The 20,746-nt window shown below is 39.0% G+C and overlaps 1 protein-coding gene across 1 annotated transcript in view; it reads right to left on the reverse strand.

Annotated features, from left to right (window-relative positions):
* The window catches only part of SCFD2 (sec1 family domain containing 2), a 202,016-nt gene that overhangs the window by 145,067 nt on the left and 36,203 nt on the right, over positions 1-20,746 (reverse strand). Inside the window, exon 4 of the mRNA XM_059817814.1 lies at positions 4,480-4,655. Coding sequence (XP_059673797.1) covers positions 4,480-4,655 — 176 coding nt within the window. The remainder of the gene's footprint in view (positions 1-4,479; positions 4,656-20,746) is intronic.

A 20,746-nucleotide genomic window follows, 5' to 3' on the forward strand; every position in this document is an offset into this window, starting at 1 on the left:
AGATTATGTGACATTACTCAGCATCACAAAACAAAACTTTGATAGTATTGAGAGCCAATGGTAGTATCATGACTTCTAGGTCAATGATGAAATTTCTCAGTAAACTGTGAAATGCTGGTCAGCAGGTGCAAAAACTTTGTGCCACAAAAAGGCACCAAGAAGCAACAATCCCCTCCCACACACTATAATAATAATGAATTTAGTAATCTTTCAGATTTCCTTACTTTGGGCAATGAAGTTATTTTAAGACAACAGTGCTGGCACATTTGCAGTTTTAAAATGAAGGTTAACCCAGACATCTCAAAAAAGAAGAGAATGTCCTCATCCTACAGTAGAAACACACCCCTCCCCTTTTTGCGGGAGGTCAAAATAGCTGTTTGCTTTCAACAGTCCTGGTGCAAAAACTGCCTGATAAAGTGTGAGTTGTTTGTAAGGGATAAAGCAAGAAATACCAATAATATTGTGGAAGATTTTTCTTCTCATTTGAGTTATTACTAGTCATTGTTATGGAACAGCATCTACACTGGGAACTTTCTACCATGGGATCCAAACACAACACACACAGGACCTGGCATTTTAAATCCACTCAGTTTAGCGGAATGGTTTGCATTTAAAAATGTGCAGCAGACAATTAGCTGAGGACAAGATGCGACGAACCTTTAGCTGCCATGCAGTGCCAACTGATACAACTGTTGCCAGAATTTGCTGCTACACAGAAATGACAGTAGTAAGAGTAAACATTTTAACATGACAATGTCTTTGCTCATGGCAACCTACAAGAACTTGGAAACAACTTAAATCCTCCCCCTCTTCTTCTGTCTCGCTCCAAAGTACAGCAGCAGAATTTTAAATTGCTTGAAGAATGTCTGTTGTCTTTGAGGGGAAATGCATTTCAAGTACTCCCTATGCTATTTTAGAAACTCGGTCTGATAAACTTTCTTGCACTGAATAAACCCCAACCTAGGGATTTAAGTGGATGGGGCTGGTCATAAAATAGACTACTACTGAGTATGAGAAGTACTTTCCTCTTAAACCTTGAGAGCAAGATTATGCCAGAATGAAGCAGCCAATTCTAAGAGGCAGCATCCAACCTGGGGAATTTCAGAGCAGTACCTTTCACAGAGCAACTGCGCTTTCCCTTGGGGCACGTTATGCCCCCATTCACACTGTCTACTGCTGTCGGGTACTTTTAAACTGACTTTGGAGGCAAAAAACCCTGCTCAGTGAATACATAAGTAGTATACGTTAAAACCAACAAAAATATTTTTTTGTGTCACATTTTGTTTAAACTCCGGAGAGAGCTCCTCTTCTTGTGCTTTTGTATTTCACGGGCCTCCACTGCTTAGTAAACCTCCATGAAAGTCATAAATTTGAGGAGAAAGGGGAGACAGCTAAACAGAGCTGAAAAGTATAGAGTGATAACACTCTTTCTTACTTTCTGTTACCTCCCTAAATTTTAAATCCTCACTTGAAGAAAAACAAGGCAGTCTCATGAGAAATATTGGGGAGTTGCAGGCAGCATGGTGCAGCATTTGGCTTGTGTTCCCCCTCCCACCTATCAGTTTTATGGGTGGTCAGAATTAGAAAAATAGAAAGAGGACCTCAAGAGAAGGAAAATACGATGGGGTGGGATATCTCGTTGGTAAATAGGATATACTGTTTCAATTCACAAAGCATTTAAAACTTCTGGGTAGTAAAAGCTCCATCATGTGCAGAGGTAGAGCAGCAGAACACAGAAAACTTGTGATCGACAAGATGAATCATTCTGATGCATTACTCTTAACCCAGCACACGATCCTTTTTCCTTTGAGGTCAAGGCCACGATCCCATCAAAATCCAGTTTTGCTCTCAGACCATTCATCCATCCCAGCTAAGAAGAGGACAACTCTGTAATAAGTATGCAGCTGCACTGACTTTCAGTGGACTTCTAGTCAAAACCAAACTTCCTTGCTGGAGATGTAAAAAACTTATTGCGACAACATAGGTCTGAAAAATGTAGTTACAGATCTTTAATTATGATAAAATAGTGGAATAGGGCTGCTTTCTACCTCTACCAGGCCATTTTTAGAACCGAGTACCTGCAACATCAACTGAAAGGAGTGAATCAAGGAGTAAAGAGAAGAAAAACGGAAGAGGTTATTCAATGTAAGAGTTGGACTAAAGGTTTCATATCAACAATGGGGTTTTTCTGAAAAGCACAAAGTAGACTAAGCAGAGAATCATGAGACCCATCAGAGAGATCCAGTAATGAGAGAAATTCTAAAACTGTGCAGATTTATTTTTTTGGGAAATCTGAGAATTCTAACGCCAGCTGTTTATACTGGGTTATCTCCTTTGGCATCAGCTGGAGTCTGATATACATCCGTCAGAGAAAAATCTAGAATTCCTACATTGTCCGAGTCTAATAATGTTACTCGCAGTAGATCTTTCACAAGCAGTTGTCTTCTATGTGATTCCAATATAGGATAGTAACAATACTACTTTCATGTTGAAACAATTACTTTTTTTTGAGGATTTCTAGAGATTTATTATTTTAAAATATCTGAAACATAACAATTATGCTAAAGAATTTCTCAGCAGTACTGCTGAAATAAACTACCATGGCATCAAATTTAGTGCAGAGTACCAACCATTCACAATGTAATGTCCTAGCTGATTTTTTAAAATAAAAATACCTATGACGTCTTCTGGGTCTCTCAGTATTTTGCTCTTCCTACAAATCCCTGTCAACAGATCAGACACAGGCCATGTGCTCAGAGGCAGATAATGCATGTCAGACTCTGTCTTCAAAATAGAGTCAGTAAAAGGATACATGCTGTACAGATTGTGTAATTCAAAATAATTGTTGTTTGAACTACTGAAAATGAGTATGTGCTTAAGGAACAGTTACAAATGTTAGCCTAGAAAGTTTGCTTTGGCTAACACATTTCACCTTAATATGATGGCTGGAAGGCAGTGGGTATAATCCAAAGCCACCTACGATTATGAGAGTGCTTGTTATACATTTCTTTTTCATGAAATATATAGTTTGGTTGTTTCTTACCTCTGTTTTTCCGCTCCCTGATGATTTACAGCATGGCTTTTGCATAGGCAGCTGTCTGTTGTTGTGACAACAATGCTGAGCTTGCAGTTTTATTTTGATTCTAAAGCTGAACTGGTTTTAAGATGGAACTTAGCCAGCTTCTGAGAAGAGCTATGTGACATAAGTCACTGCAGGAGAGAGAAGGGGACTATGGCCTGTCAGTCCCATGCTCTACAGTCCAGACAAACCAAAGAATGGCTGCAATGAGTTCTTTCACCTGAGATGTTTGTCTCTTAACTAGAGAAAGAAGGCTGCCTATGTTATTCAAAAATATTCCAGCCTTACCACGAGAGAATAGTTTTTTAAATGAATGTAGACAAAAACTTGCTACTATTTAAGTTTTGCATATTTTGCCTCCCAAATGTCGCAGAAATTAATTGACTACAAAGCTATGAAGTATGGGCTTAGTCTTCTCAAAGGACCAGGGATTATATCCTACTGCCAGAGGTCGTGGGGAGAGTCAGGTTATTGGTTTGTTTTCGACATCTAGACAAAGACAGCTGATTTTCACACAAGTATCTGGCTTTAGTTGAGGTCCACACTATATACTTCACTCATTTAAGGCTGACTCTAACTTCCTTAGAAGCTAGCTCATGAAGACTTGCCTCTTGCTAGGATTTCAGAAGATGGTTCCTCTAAAAACAACACAATGGCAGAAGAGACAGAACAGGGAGGAAGGTTTTGAGCTTTCCCTGAATTTCAGCAGAAATTAACTCCATTATGTTTTTAGAAAAACTCCTCCTTTGTTTGATACATCTCCAAAGGTTAGTAAGATAGAGTTCAATATACCACTAACTCTTAATTTCCTGAGAGAAATCCAAGTGTGATACAAAATGGTTTGTAAATAATACTGTGGTCACCAACAGGATGCCGTAAAAAACATGGTGGTGGGAAAAGCTGAGGGTAGATGACAGCTGTGAGCAAAAGAAACCTCACTCTCTTGGTGCATGGAATTTCCTATTATGCTTTCATCTGCTCAGTACATTACACAAGTTTTACACTCACATAGTGACAAAGTCCTCTCTGCATTTGATTCAGCACATTACCTCAAGAAGCACCTTCAGACTGGCAGCAATAATAATAACCCTATCCAATGCTAGAAGTTATATCATCTTGAAATTTCATATAGATGTAAAACTGTCACCCAATTCAGATTATTTAGGTACTTCACCTTTAATGTCTACCCTTTTGTTTATAAAATTATTCTTAGACAAAACTATAAAAAATTAACTGTGTAGGTTCCCACTCCTTTTACCAGTTTGGTAACAAGGAACGGTTTTTTAGCAAGACATCCAACATGCTTCTTCATAAAAATACAAGCTACAAATTTCAATGGGAATTCAAAAAATTAAATAAAACATTTTTACTTAGGTCTAATAAATTCACATAACATGTACCTGCAGAAGTAATCTCTCAAAGGCAAGGAAGTTGTCCCATTTGGAAGTCTGGGGGTGTTTCAAAGTCTGGACCGTGGCCAGCACAAGCTGTAGAAGACCACAATGGTTCTCCAAAGCTTTGAGATTATTTCTGAAAAGCTGTATGTATGAGCTGAGCTGTTCTGGGGTGACTCTGCCTGTGGAAAGGAAAATAGGACACAGCATTCAGTGGTGGCAAATACAAACCTAGATTTTTTTAAATTATAGTGAATGGGTTATAGAGACCTTTAGAGGCTTGCTCCACTATGGGCCTGATCCTACCTTCTCTGCAATCACTGGAAGCTTCAAGCTGCAGCAACAGGTCAGGACAGAGACTTACTTCATCCATGAATTGAGGCTTAAGGTATATGGTACGGCAGGTATTTAACAATACACAACAGATGCTGACATAAAGGGTAATACCATTTTTTGTTTCCAGACATAGGGGGACATTCATTTAAGCTAGGGAAATAATACTTGACTACTACTTCTAAACAATGGTTGATCTTTCTCTTTCTATCAAAAGTCCAATGGGAATTTGTGAGCCTTTTACCTTACACCAAACCCACAGCCTCCAGCCGCCTCCTGAGGGTGCATTTTTGATCAGTGTTGACTCAAAAAATAGAGATAATGTTAGTGATTCAAGGAGCTGTTTTTCTGGAGCTGTTCTTGGAAGGCACACTTCCAAGCTGTGACTCTTCAGTTTCTGAGACAGTAAGCGTAGCATGATTTCACCAGTTACTTGAAAATAAACACCCCAGTGCCCATACATTGGCCTGTAAATCTCTCCTTAATAGAAGAGCATAAGGGGAGTCATTCAGGCCACACAAATGCCACAGAATTAGCAGTTATTCCATCCAACATTAAAGTGCCAGCTAAACTGCTCAATCAATTTATATTTTAGAAGTGATCTGTGCCAGGGAGAAAGGTCCATAGTACCTCATCTGCCCCAAGAAAATCATCACAGGCAATCACACATGCCACCAACATGCAAGGAAAAATGGTGTCAAAACACGATCCTAATTGCCAGTCTGGACTGAGATCCAGTCCAAGGCTGTTTCTCGGTTCCTGGCAGCCTCTGCCAGTAACAAGTCATCTTCCTCTAGCAAACCAGACCTAAAGAGCAGGGACATGTGAGATGAAGTGAGGAGGATCCTTTAACTTAAACAGGACAAGCTTTGGTGCCAGGAAGGCACTAGGTGGTTCATGGCTTACACCACTGATGATCTTATTCAGTATTTTTCCATAACGGAAAGATCTTGTAATACTGCCGCTGTGTTTGGTTATATCATCACTTTACAAGCCTCTCCATCTGCCTCCATCCTTTCAGTATCATATAAATGGTGAATAAATGATTCCAACAGTGAATAAATGTTGAAAGTGTTTTCTCTTAGTTTCAATGATACCAAGGGCAGGCGGCTTTTGGAAGAGCATTTAGATTAGGAAAAGCTGCTAAATAAAGCAAAATCACACAGGCTTTTTATGTGAATTTTAACAGAAAGCATCAAACTGAAAAGTCAGCAAATCAACACACAAATCAAGCTGACACCACTCAGTAGGCCAGAGAGCTGACAAAAGGCTTCCACAGTTAGCCCACATAGGCTAAAACAGCAACCACAGCCATGGGTGTTTTTAGACTAAACACTGGTGCTTTCAGTCTTGTTTTATTTCTTTTAAAGCTGTGTCAGGCAGATTTACACAGTGATTTGAAAATGTCAGTCCATGATGCCTTGCAGCATACCTTTGATAATGACTGCATTATTACCTATAGCAGTCCTGATATATTATAGTATATTCAAAATCTGATAACTTGCTTCAACTGAGAAAACGAAGTTGCCAGCCCTTCCCTCATATGAAACAGTAAAATGGGAGGGCTTTCAAGGCTTCTGATTTCAAGTTTTAAAAAAATAATTTTTCAGGAGTTTTGTTCCATATTGTCCCTTGTGAAAGTGAATCCAGATGCAGCACTGGATCAGTCTGAGATCCATTCAGCACCATTTTAGATAAACAATCAAATTCTTTCCCACCCTCAGAGTACCACCAAAAGAAAGTCCAACACATATGTAAACATAAGTGAAATCCTGACCTTAGCAAGTCATTAACAAAACTTACATTGGCATTAGAGAGTCCAGCATCTCATCTGTGATATTTACAATATCCATGGAAGCACTCGGATCCAGGGTTCAAGAGTTCCAGCCAATTTCTACACAGAAATCTCCCTGGACAGCTGGCTGATAAATACAACTGTTCCAGTAGATGAGGAAAGGAATTTGGGAAAGTGATTGGTGGTAATCAGCAATTAAACGACTTTTCCTGAGGCCTAAATGCTCACCACCTTCCCCGCTGCTTGCTCACAGAAGGAGATTTCAGCACAACAGACTAAATTTAATCTAATCCCAACCCTACCAGCCTTTTATTTTAAAGTCCCTCTGCTGTTTCAAGTCCTTTTGTGTTGCAATGTGGCAGACAGGTCCTGTGAAATCAAGAGGAGATAGATGCCAACCACATCATCATGTTTCAACTGTCATTTTGTTCTAAAGCAAATCCAGAGATTCACAGATGGCAACTACTGGCAGAAAGGACTGTAGTGTAAGCGTCTTTTCCTGCTCCATCACAGTCATACTCTGCTCCAAACTCTACACCTATGCATAGCCAGATGTCTGTGTGGGCACCGAAGTCTGACTTGCGAGGACTACATTATGCTGACAAAGCACTTGATCATTTTTTAATTCCCAGGTGTGGGAAGAAGAAGAACTATGACCTCAACCACCATTAAGCCATTTAAAAGTACTGATAACCTTTCTTGCACAAACACCATATTGTCTGGGAAGTAACCTTTGCCATTAATAGTTATCAAGTGTAGCATGCATGAAACAGGTACATTTATCCCAAACTCCGTCAACAACATTAAATCATGATACAGGACTTGATGAAACAACATCTACTGAAAGCAACATTAAAAATAAAAATGTTTCAAAGCTTCATGCCTCTTCCCAAGTACAGCAGAGAGGATAAAATGAGTAGGTGGTGACTGGGAAGTTTCACAGTGAAAGTCAAAAGTTAATAGAATACAGGAGGATGGGGAGCAGGGAAGGAAAACAGTAATGCTGATAGACTGATGATGCAGGTAGTGCAGGAATTAATTCAGCTAAGAAATTCTGAATGCTTAGTTAGGAACAATCAAAGTATTTGTGCACTAATGCAAGAATCTTGGGCAACAGAACGAAAAAATAATGTAGGGAAGTAATAGAAACATTATGGACGAGGTACCAGTCTCTCTACTGTAGCGCCAGTTCCGTCCAGGAAACACAGTCAGTGTGATGAAGCAGCTCTGTATTTTAGTAATCTGATAAACTGAGGATAAAAAGGAAGAGATAACAAGGACTAGGCTAGACTAGGAAAAAAGAAAACTAACATTTATGTCTAAGAAATGGTGAAAATTAGCTACCTTATTAGTCTGATGTCAGGAATATGAAAAGCTTCAGGACAAATATCCAAGGGAAAAAATACCTTACATCGCAGAGAAAAGTGGGATAAAATGCAAAGTACGTTTATCAAAGAATATCATGTCAAACTGATATGTAACCAATTAATGAATTAATTATAATGCACATGGATTTAGCATAGCATTAACTACACCATAACCATATTTAAGGGGGAAAATACTAGGATTAGAAGAATTGTAAGATATCTAAGAAAATTCCAAAAGTAGGTGGCAGGTAGTATGCAATAGGGGAGTACTAGCATTTAAAAAGAGAAGGTAAAATAAGAGTATGCTTGTGTGCACAGGTACATATTTATAGTACAAATTTTGGTACTAAACAGTGCCAAAACGGGTTCTGTCACAAGGCTGTGAAACATCATTAATATGGAGAAAGAGCAGAAGGCACAGCTGGATTGCTTTGAGCATTGGACTAATGTAAGTGGGATGACATTTAACAGTATAAAGTGCAAAATTATGCATTTCGAGGCTAGGGTAAGAGCATCTGCTGTAAATTGGGAGCTAAAACCTGGAAATGACGGAAGAAGGAAATAATGTCTAGGCCTCCTCATTGTAAAAAAAGCAGGTACAATCCATACCAGGTGATATAGTTACAGTGAAAACAGGGCCATAAAAATGCCTCAGTACAAAGCTTCTCCTCCTGGAGCATGCCGTGAAACTCCAATCACGCCCATTCCTGGAAGTTTAACTCAAAATTGTGCTGCATGAGCACAGAGAGGCTACTATAATGATGAGGGGGACAGAGAACTTAAGTTAGGAAAGCAAAATAGAAATGCCTGGCTTATATGGGCTCCCTGTCCCACCTGGAAAAAAAATAAAGCGCTCTATAGATACACAAAAAATGTTTACATTAAGGGTCAATATTTGTACCAAAATCAATGGGTATAAATAAAGCATTAATATAGTTACACAAGACATTAAGAAATATATCGCTGTATCAATCAATCTTCCAATAGTGGAGACAAGAGTGGAGGCAAACGAATTTAACTTGTTCTAAGGCAGGGTTTGATCAGTGTCTAATCAGCAGTTGCATAAATGCTCACAAGACTTAATTAAATACAAAGGGCCCCCTTCAATCCTTCACTCCTTCAATCCTTCACTAATTTGCAAACACATTGGGACATACAGATGTTGACTTCCACCTCCAGCTTTCAAGAATTCAGGGCAGATCCCAAAAGAACTACAGTCACTTTTGCCAACTTTTAAATTACAGAAGCCGTAGCTCGTCTTTAAAAAAATTAATTGAAATAAATGATTTTTTGTTAAATAGCAGCACTGAATACCAACATCTGCAACACTATACCATATAGAAAATGCACAGTTAATACTACATGCACAAATGATGATGTGTACAGTTAGACTGAAGGGAAGAAATAATTCTACTACTAGTAAAGCAGATGACTCAAGTTAGACATACCGGGGCAGAAATTACCAGCAACTGATATCAGCAACTGTCAAAAATCTGGTTTTGAGTAGTGAGAGTAGCCTAAGTGGAACAGAAAGACTTTCACCTCAGCAGTTAAACAAAAAGTTAACTAGACAAACCACATTTGTAGACATCAAGACACGACTCCACAGTATGACTTTTTTCCATTTTAAATTAATGCTGCAGTCTACGTAGTGTAATGCAGGCATCGCTTCAAGAAAATAATTATTTTTCAAGATATATTTACTGGTAGAAGTAAATTTTTAACCTTCAGAATCCTAAAGTGCATTTTTTTTTTTTTTTTACAGAAAGATTTATGGATGAACGAGGTGTCTAAAGAGCAAAGGTCAGAATTATCAATGTGCTGTTCCAAACATACAGTCCTTATTTTTTCATCTAACACTTAGTTAATTATCTCCATAGGGACAAGAAAACATGTTAAGAGGAAAGTACATTTTGTGACCAATTGAATAAATAAGTGGATGCTTTTCCAAGACTACAGGAACCGCCAAATACACATAGCTTTAAACTTAGTTCAATTTTATGCGAGAACACAGTTTGAGCTTCACTGGCTAGACCACTTTTGCTGAGGTCCATTTTTCACTTGACAGAACCACGAATAAGAAATGACCTTGGCACACTTGTGTTAACAGGCGAGATTTTTCAAGGCGGTAGAGGGCTGAAAAATTCCAAATAAATTGTTTTCCTCATCCACAGTCTTAGGTCTTAGAAATATAGACCTATCTCTCTCAGTAGCTTGCCTCTGATCACGTCCAATGCCGGATACTTGCAAGGAATGTAGAAAGCTTTCATACTCCACGAAGCCAACTGGGCAACAGTACCGCTAAGGGAGTCGGATATTTTGCAAACTAAGTGAGAGCAATTAAGTGGGACGGATGACACCCCTTATGTCTCCTTGTTAGTGTAATTTCCAGATGTTATTATTAACTCAAAATACTTTTATACTTCTTAGGAAGTTTCAGTAACACTCTTTAACAGCAAGTGCCACAAAAATAATTTGATCTCAGCTTTTCTTTAGTTAATTAACTTCAAAAGTCATCCACTCCTTAAACTGTTAATAAAGAAGAGAAGAACGCCAACTACTCCCTAGTTCTTTGGAGAGATGAAAAGTAGGCCAGTATGAGATGCTGTTTGGCTGGCTTCTCCAGAATATGGATCTGGACCTGAAGAGCACTAAACCTTACAGCAGACTGAAAGCAGATGTCACAGGCTTATTTCTAAGAGTGTATGCTCATCTCCCACAAACACAAACCCATCTGCTCTGGGGTTGATGGTCATTTGTAAGTCTTTCTCCCTCTTCTGTTGCAGGAGCACTAGTATCCAGATAACCCCATGGTCACACGTATGAGCACAGAGGGCAATTCCCCACTACAGCAATCCCAGGGTAAGTCCATCTTGGGGGTCTGAGCAGCCCCTAAAGTACACCCCAAACCACATGGCAGCGGCAGCCTCCTTCTGCCTGAGCCCAGCAGCACTGTGCCACCAAGGAAAAGCTGTGACCAGCCTTCCTTCCTCACAGGCCCTTACTGACCCCTGTTCCTCCTGCCACCTTAGCAATAGCTGCAGTATACAGGCATTGGAGGTCAGCCACTCTTCCCTGCCTGTCCTGGGCTTTCCAGTGCAGCTCGAGTCACTCCAGAGTGATGGACCTTCAGGGAGGCAGAGCCTCTCACCTGTCACATGTCTGAAGGTGTGTATAGCAGTGGCTTTCAAGGGCGTAGAGGCCATTGATGATGGTGACAACTATGCTGAGGTTTAGCAAATTGTGGAATAGAAGTATACACCCAGAACAAATAAAGCTGGACTCTATTTACTACTCAACTAACACTTGCCATGTGAGTCTGAACATCTAACGTGACTTGGCTTCAGTCTCATCAGCTGTAGCATTGAGTTAGTTATCTTAAAAGCAGTTTATTGTTCATCATTAGATGTGTATGGTATCATTAAATCCTTGTTGTAACAGTGTTCCTATATAGATCGTTTATATTCACACAAATACCATATGCTATTTTAGCCTTCTCTCCTACTTAGCCTCAGTCTTTTATTACAAAATGGAAACCATGCGTAAATATCAGTTCTGTTACTATTCTTTCAAAATTCTTTTATGTGCCTTAAAACAAATAAAACCTAATCAATTAGGTGGAACAAATGAAACTAAAGCACTCTAATATAATCATCAAGATTTTCAGTTCTAAGCACCTAAATGCAGATGCCTAAATATGACCCCATTTACGATTTACAATTCCTAGATTATCTACGGTTTCAAGTTTCCCAGTACATTCAGTGGGCTTTGACAAACATAACTGGTAGCTTAGGTGTCTCAACATGGATTGGTAATTTTTTCTTTTTCATCCTTCAGAGCTTTGTTTTTAAATGCATGGCCACTTCAACCCATTATTTCCTTCTTTGTGCACTCTACCATTCCATTTTCCCTTTTCATTGTTAACTCAGTATGAACAAAAAAGTAACAACAATCTCTAACCAGCATCAACAATATTCTCCAGTTGCCCTCCCAAATATTAAAGCAAATTTCAGAACTGTTTGAATAAAGAGGTGAAATCTTATCTTCCAGAATTAAACTTGTTAGGGGTCGCCATCTATATTAAACTTCCAATTTAATGCTGCCATACCAGAGTTTCCCAAATCCCCTTCTTAATCTTGACTAAGTTTGTATCATGGTCATATTTTATTACCTTGCTTTTCACCTCTTCCACCGGGTTAATAAATGCTGAGTACTAGGCCAAGTCCCAACCAGAGGGTCTCCAGCCCTAAAGAAACACTAATCCTTTAAAACAGTAATTCACTGTGACTGTAAAGGGACTTGAAATCTGCAAATTTGGTTGAATCATCTCCCAGATGCTTTAAACTTCTCACAGAAATGAATCAACTTGTTTGTCTTAAAATAACACGTCCAAAGGATTTCAGGTGGCTTGTGCATGTCCTCATTTAGCACTAAGACATATGTTTTCAGACACTGAGTACTTCATTGCGTTCTTGGCACGCTGTCCCAGAGAGAGGGAGGTCATTGTTGTTCTTTGGTACATTATTCACAGGACTGATTATTTCTCTGATGATTTCTGGAAGACCTCTGCAGCTGAGAATACCCTAACAATCATTTTGGGTGGTAAGCAAATAAATAGGGATGGAAAACATGATGATGTATGAGTACGTACATATGTAATTCACCACGTCTCTTGTGTAACGAGTCATCCTTTGCGAGGCTGAATGATGAGGCTTACACAATTATGCCTGGACAAAAAGCACTGGGCAAGCCACCCAGTTTTACTGTATTGCCATGTTCCACTTCAAGTCTTATACTTAGAGACTTCGCAAGCACACCAGCACGTACTCTCTTTGGTTTAAATCCTTCGACACGGCTGTTCTCAGTGACACTTTGCTCCTTTACTTCTGCATCACTTTCAGCTACTTTCTTCAAGTTTGCTCCCCCCCTTTTTAACTAGATGGCTCCTTTCTTAACCTAAAGAAATTCTGAAGCCTTTTCTGTCATCTCCTAAGACACACAAAGCGCGATACTTAGTGCTGATGTCCACAACTGTCCCAGTGTTGAGCAAAGTGCAGGTGCCGCTTGTTTCCACCGCATGCCAAGCAGACACCAGGATCGACATCTCCCAACACATATTCATGAACTCTCCTGCTGATGTCAAACACAGTCATTATGGGTGGCACACCCTATGAAATTAAGATATCACAGCACACATGTACAGGAAGTTGTATTTTATTTCCAACCAGGCTGCTTCCCTACAGACATAAGTAACAGCAATTGCAGTAAATTTCCTTTTCTTGGACTTAAAGAATAAGTGTTTTATTTTTCACCCAGATTCAAAGAGTCTTAAGGGACCCGCTCCTGTGTTTTTAAGCATGTCTTGATCATCACAAACAGACAGTCTACGAGCACAATGCCTTTAAAAAAAACCCAAACAAACAAACTTCAAATTCAAAACTTCAAAATATGTCTTTTCAAGACTGAGAAGATATAATAGAAGTCAACATCAGCAAAAAAAAAAGTAAGCTTAGTGAATGAAAGAAATCTCTGGTGTTTACCTGAAAAAAATACTAACTAAATTTTAACAGAGAACAGGATTACTGATTTAGCTTTATACCTACTACTGACTAATAGGTAATCAAAAGCTGGAAGAAGCATTTAAACCTTTCCTGGGCAATTTGGTTTGTTTGTTTAGACATGTTAGTAACACTGTGACTCACTACAGATTCCAGCCAATAAAGAAGTACTGTTACTTACGACATCTCTCAAAACAATACTAATTAGTAGTTTCCACAAAAAAAACCAGATAGCAGTTACACCTATTCAAAAGCCAATTAATCCAATACAGTGAATTAACTATACATTAACACCTGTTTGCAATTCAGATCCATAATTCAGTTTATGCAAACAAAATTGTTATTTCCACAACATATTCTATTTCTATTATGCTATATTTTAAAACTCTAAATATTAATTAGATCTACTTACAAATCTGCATTGTTCTCAAAGGAAATTATTTGACCTGAGTCTAATATCTCAAAATGAATATAAAACATGATCTTAAGAGATTGTGTGATGAACCATGCTCAGAATACTCTTAAAAAAGACAGTCATTTAAAAATCTTTGATAAGCTTTATAAAGCAGGGTTGTAAGTATTAGGAGTGCAGCTTCACATTTGTGATAATCCTTTAAGCATGCCCTAAAATAAACTAAACACATTTGCAAGTAAATGCTGTTTAAATTTTTAAGCTTTTAACGCACAAGTAATTTCCTCTGAAAAATACATGGTGTAAAAATTAATAACTATGTACATTTACATTAAATCTTTGTTTCAAAACTTCACAAATGTTCATCTGTACACTGATGTTTACTCCCAACTATTGTGAACATTATGTAAATTGTCTAGAGAAAGATCACATTAATATAGGCTTTTCACAGTACTTTTATTAAGACAAAAAGACTTCATACTGAAGTGAATATAAGCTTTGCAGTATTACATTAGCAAAGAATATAAACAATGAAACAATATATTTGCAGAACTCCTGCAAGAGCAACACACTTCTGTTTTCTTTTAAATTTTTAAGAATTATCTTCAACTCTAATCACAACCAGACATGGAAGGAGACCTGGCCACAAGTTCATATTTAAGTGTTTGGGTTTACTGTCTACAACAAAAATTGAAATTTAAAGGAAAAAAAAAGAAAGAAAGAAGAAAAAAAAAAAAAAAGGGCTTTATCCAAAAATTCCAGACACATAGAAAGACTATTGTCACCACAATCCCTTCTTGTAAGGAACAGTAAGGTTAGCCAAATAGTCCTGCATCCATGTTCCAACTACAATTTAATAAGAGATAACATACTACCAGCATATTTCTCTGTTTCACATCACTGCACAGGGTTCTGTGTTTCGCTTCCATCTGCTAACTGTTTTATAGCAGTCAAGCGCTAAGTAAATGAGGTATGAGACACAAATATGACATACTTTACAATTTTATTGGGGCTTGAACCATTACCCATCTTACACCACAAGAGACTACTTAGCATGCAGTAGGTTATTCACTGAACAATGAATGACAAGGCTACAGTAAGAGACAAAAATACCTCTACTGAAACTTTGTAAATAAACTTAACCTAGGAACTGTTATTTCTACAGGATTAAGTCACAGAATAAAAAAACCTTAAAAATATAACAAGAGCTTAGGGTAAAACATGGTATTTGCTACTTCAGAGCCAACTGAAGTCTTTAATTTAACTTTAATAAGTGTGAGTAGTGCCAATATTACACTTCATGGTTTTTTAAGGTAAATTGACATGATGCATAATGCAGTAGTCTAGTCATTAAAAACAAGCAAAATAAAAACACTCCACCAAAAAAACCAAACAAACAACAACAAAAAACCAAAACAACCCACAACACTCAGAACAAACCTGAGCAACACCTGATTCCTTAAACAAGAACAGCAAAAAGCCATTTCCACTCACCTGCAAGGAATACCTTCCTAAAATATTGAGGGAGAAATTTTGCCTCCAAATATACATATTGCAATAGAGGAAATACATGACACTTTACACGACTTCTATTTTTTTCTAATACTATTCTGATTAATTTCAGTTTTTGATTAAAACATCTCTGCTAACCTGTTTTGTTTAAAATTTATTTCATTTCATCATGACTGCACTTCACACTACCTGTCATAGTCTATTTCTCTGAATTAGGCATGTTTCCTTTAACCAGAAGGCAGGACTTGTCCCAGGACCACTTCCAAACCCCTTCCCAAAAGCTGTAGCTGTTGTTGCAGTAGGAGAACCCAGTGGGATTGCGCGTTCCACACCATTCTTTTCATCTCAACAATTCAGATGAAGATTCGATATTTCAAGGTATCTTTTCCAGATAGGATGTGTAAATGACACAGATGTTCTGTCAACATTTTTCCTTTCTTCTCTCCTCAATGAAATAGATTTTAGTGTGGACATTTCCCAGAAAAACCTGCACTTTAGGGGTCCAATTGATACTCTGACATTAAAAGATAGACAAACCAGTGCAGAAATAACAGGTAGATGTGGTGTTTTCCCCCAGTCAAAAAGGAGTATAACCTAGTGAAAGACCATTTAAGGGAAGGGAGGAGGGAAAGGTGAGAGACGGAAGGAAAGAAACTGGTAAGCTGTTTAAAAGAAAAAGAATTGACTCAATTGGCTGAGCAGCTACGAGAGTGACAGAGCTGGGTATGAACCTTCAGCTACCTACAGCCGCCTTTATCGCTTTAGACTTTTCTTCTTCCTCATGAAATATACTGTACTGCTCCACCAGTTGAGAGTTCCTTCACTTTTAAACTCACTGGTATTAAAGAGTCACAGTCTGTGTCTGGACCTGGCACAGTACCTCTTTTTCAGCCCTCAAACTCTTGCCCAAATAAAACAAATACAGTTAACAAAAGTAAGTTTAAGTAACTGTGCATAAGAAATCCTCTCATTTTTATATATTTCCAGTGTTGGAGCAAAAGTCCAACAAGGAGGATTAAAATTTATTATTTGCTAGCGTAATATTTCGACATTTGGGACACAGCAGCTTCCAGTTCGCTTTTCAACTGCAGGAACAATAGCACTCACTAACACATTTCATAGATGCCTGTAGACACTAACAAGCCTTTTACCACATTCAACATGCCATTTTGAAGTAACCATAAAGTCCTTTATTTTTTTTTCCCCCAGCCTTTATTTCAACTTCTCCTATGTTTCTTTCATTTGCAATAGTCTAATAGTGGATCTGTGACCTAAATCCCTCTAAAGTTCAGGATGAAATGTGTCTGTTAAGTTGAACATGAATCAGCTGTACAACCTTGCACCAATGGAAGCAAACCACGTACTAGGTGGCATCAGCACAAACGCAGCTGGCAGACAGAGGGAAGTGGTTATAACCCTCTATTTAGTACTCGTGAGACAGCATCTGGAGTATTGTATGGAGTTTTGGGCTCCACAGTACAAGCCACACTAGAGTGGGTCCAGCAAAGGACACTAAAATGGTTTAGGGGGCTAGAGAAAATGATGCACAAGGAATGGCTGAAGGAGATGGGCTTGTTTAGTCTCAAGAAATGAAAGCAGGGAGGAGATCTACTTACTGTCTTCAAGGACATAATAAGTGATTCCAGAGAAGACTAAATCAGACTTCTTGGAGTTGCATAGTGAAAGGACAAGAAGCAATGGCCACACACTGCAACAAGTGGAAAAAAATCAAACTGTACATAAAGGAGAATATTTTCTTCAAAGGAGAGGTTAAGACTGGTGCAGGGTACCCAGACAGGCTGTGGAATTGCCATTCTTGGACATACTCAACATTCAGTTGAACAAGGTCCAACACATCTAGTCTACCTCTTAAGCTGTCCTTGGTTTGAGCAGGGGGTTGGACTAGATGACCTCCAGAGATCCCTTCCAACCCAAAATTATTCTACAGTTCATCCGTATTTGTTGATGCTGCTCACTCTGTGCTGAGCTGCAGACAGTCACCAAAAAGGGCAAATTTCCTGCCAACCCTTTTCAGTTAACTTTATATTACAGAATTCTTTCTCTGGGATGCGCTTGATAAGAAAGGATGCATATCGGTGCTCTCAAAATGAGCCTTCTGCCCCTGTCTTATCTTCTTTACCACCAAGCCTCTGCCACACCGTTGCTTCCACACTAACAGCAATTTCCAAGCCCAGTAAGCACTCCATTCACTGCTCAACCTGCACAGGATGCAAACCAAAAGCATAAGTATTTGCCTGTACTTCATAAAGCACACATTTCTTTCAACTATAGGAACCTACGTGTGCTAGACTGAAGAAGAAGGGATGGAGGGTAAACTGCAAAATACAGACATGGACATCACACCTCACATAGTTCCAGTTATTTTAAAGTATGTTTGTTTTCTCTTTTGAGCAACTGAGTTGTGCTCTCAGGGATACTACCATATGTATTGGCAGGTGAGTCTGAAAAAGGAACTGACACACCACTTTGCTGAATTCAGCATCCAACTTTGAAAGACACAATGATTAGTGCAAAGATGGTTCCACAGCTGGTGATGCCTCTAAGCAGCACTACACACAAATGCACTGTCACTGATGAAAAACAAACGGTTCTGCTCCTGAACATCTCTCCATCTCTGCTATTTTGTCACATCTCCCTAAAAACAGAGAACTTCGTTGGCAGGAATATTAGTATCCTTCATCCTTTCTGTTACATCTAACGATTTACAGAGATGACCTGAAAAGTTTAGTTGCTTAAGAAAAACAACAGAAGGCTACATACTCTTTGCACATCTGGAGCTTGGAGCAACATCTCTGTCCTAGACTGGCAAAACCACATGACTATCAGAAGATGGGATCTAATTAGTTAGGTGAACACTCTGATCATACTCAACAAGGTTGAAACCCTGAACTTCATCCTGGTGTAATGCTACAGGGTGAAACAGCCATAATATCAATTTCTTTCTACAGTTCTCAATGTAGTAGTGACTATTCAGAAAGACCATCTTCATCAAGAGTTACCAGGGAAAGCCTAACCCCACTACACTCAAAGGGTGTTCCCCGGGAATGCAAAGGCCTGTACAGAAGCCCTTCAAACAGGAATGGATCCAAAACTCTCAGAAACACTCCAAACTCTTCAAAAACTTTTAGCACTCTGAGAAGCAAAAAGCCTTCCTGCCTCAGGGGTGAATGATGCAACAAAACATCTGCTATATTGACCATCACTGAGACTGGGAACATTTGCTTCAGGTCAAGACTACGTTTTTAGTTGCACTACAGGGAGAAATCAGGAACTCAATATTGCAACAGGCTGGAAAAAACAAATCTGCTTGGCTGGACGGTCCCGCACTGCAAGACTTCTGTTACTTTTGATGAGGCAAAGAGTAGACTAATTTAACTCGGGAACCGCCTGCTCAGGATCCAGGCTGCGCAATGAAAGGAGTTCAGGTCTGAGACGAGCAGTGTCCCCTCGCCTTGGAAAAACGGTGAGAACACCAGCGAGCCCTTGGAGCAGCACTGTGAGACCCACCGTCAGGAATTTGGGACTCATCAGGCTAAGCCAGGCCTGTCTCAGTCAAGTTGGTATGGGAAGCCTCCCGCTTGCTGAGGATGCCTGGAGGGAGACTTTGGCTGCTGCCTCACTGATCCTGCAGCTTGCTCTCCCGGCGGTTTGGAGACCAGGTAAAGAGGCAACAGAGAAACGTACATAAACATCCCCAGACCCAGTCTACAATTTGATCTCCATTCTGTATAATGGAGGGCCACAGTGTCTCCTAAGCCCAACTGTTATGCAGGTACCCATCACTTGCCCAGAGACGTGCTGCAGAAGGGATTCAAACACTCCACTGACCGCTTTGAGACCCACAATGCTGATCTGCCTTCTCCTCCTTCATAAGGACCTCAGACCCAGACAGACTGTCTCATGACTTGTCTCTATGACAGAATTGTCCTAATGGCTGGCTAGAGTGGATTTTAGATAGCTGAGGTCAGACTTGATTTATCTGGAAAGATGTGTGTGTGCTTACTTACTTTGTTAAAGCTCTTTTCCTTAGTGGGTAGCTTTTATCCCTGAAGTTTATTCCAGGAATTGATGGTATTGAATCTTTAATATTTTTACATTGATCTTGTCAAGAATAAATAGCATGTTAAACACTGTTACAGTCCAATGCAACTTTTAATTTAAAAAAAAATGCACATTTTATATTCTTTATGTTTTTATATAAGGTATTCACCTGTGTTTTCCTGTCCATTTTAAGGTACTTTCCTAACTCAGAATGTTATTTCATATCTCCAGCCTAAAATTTCAGGATCTTCCCATTTCTACCCAAACAAATTTTAGAGTTCAATTCAACCCATACAAACCAGCCCATCTGAAAAAGCTACAGTACTCCTCTTTACTTCACAAAGCTTGAAGCTCTGCTAATTTTGTAGTGAGCTTGATTTTTAGAACTGTATTTGTACAGTTCAAATGGAAAGAAACCAAAAGGCTTTTCTTCTGCTAACAAGGGCTCATGTAACAGCACACTGCACTTTGTTTCTCTTACTATACCAGTGTTTCGACTTTCATCAGTCTCCATGCCAGTAAAAAGACACAATAAAGGAATTCAGACTCGATCAAGGTTTACTGTGCTCTTTTCAAAGAGAAGAGCAAGGGTGTTTCTAAAGCCACAAAAGAACATTTGTAGCAAAGTTTTTACCACTGCCAAATACTATGCTAATAGCAAAGCTTTCAACAACAGATCCATGGGCTGCCACATTCAGAAGATGATTAAGATATGCATCAGACCTATGAAGAAGGGAACAGGAAGTAGAGGAATGGAAAAAACAGCAACCTTTCTGCTGCACTGTAAGACAGGCTGCTGCCTCAGAGCAGAACTCCTTAAAGTCACTTCCGTTAAGAGCTGAGCAGAAGTAATCCCTTTTCAGTATTTACAATCTCACTTGAATTTAGCACAATGCTATAAATCTCACCAGAAAGCTATTCTGACGATCTTCTAAACTGTCTTCCAAAGAGCTTTTCAAAGGAGACTTAATTCTTTAAATAAAATAAATTTCTTTAAATGCCAGGATTTTTATTACGCCAAAATAATTTACACCTACATATTTACACCTACACAATGGGATATCTGACCAGAACTTGGCAAATATTTACCTCCCCCAGATATTTATCAGCATTCACTTGGGTATCCAAAACAAAAATGCAATTGCCTCAGAGGCAAAATGGAGTTGATGTAGTTCTTGAAAAGTGCTGTTTGTTTTTTGTTGGGTTTTTTTTTAAGTGTGTGTTTCTCTGTGTG

The sequence above is a fragment of the Gavia stellata genome, chromosome 5 (assembly GCF_030936135.1).
Source record: "Gavia stellata isolate bGavSte3 chromosome 5, bGavSte3.hap2, whole genome shotgun sequence".
In the NCBI taxonomy this organism is placed as follows: Eukaryota; Metazoa; Chordata; class Aves; order Gaviiformes; family Gaviidae; genus Gavia; species Gavia stellata.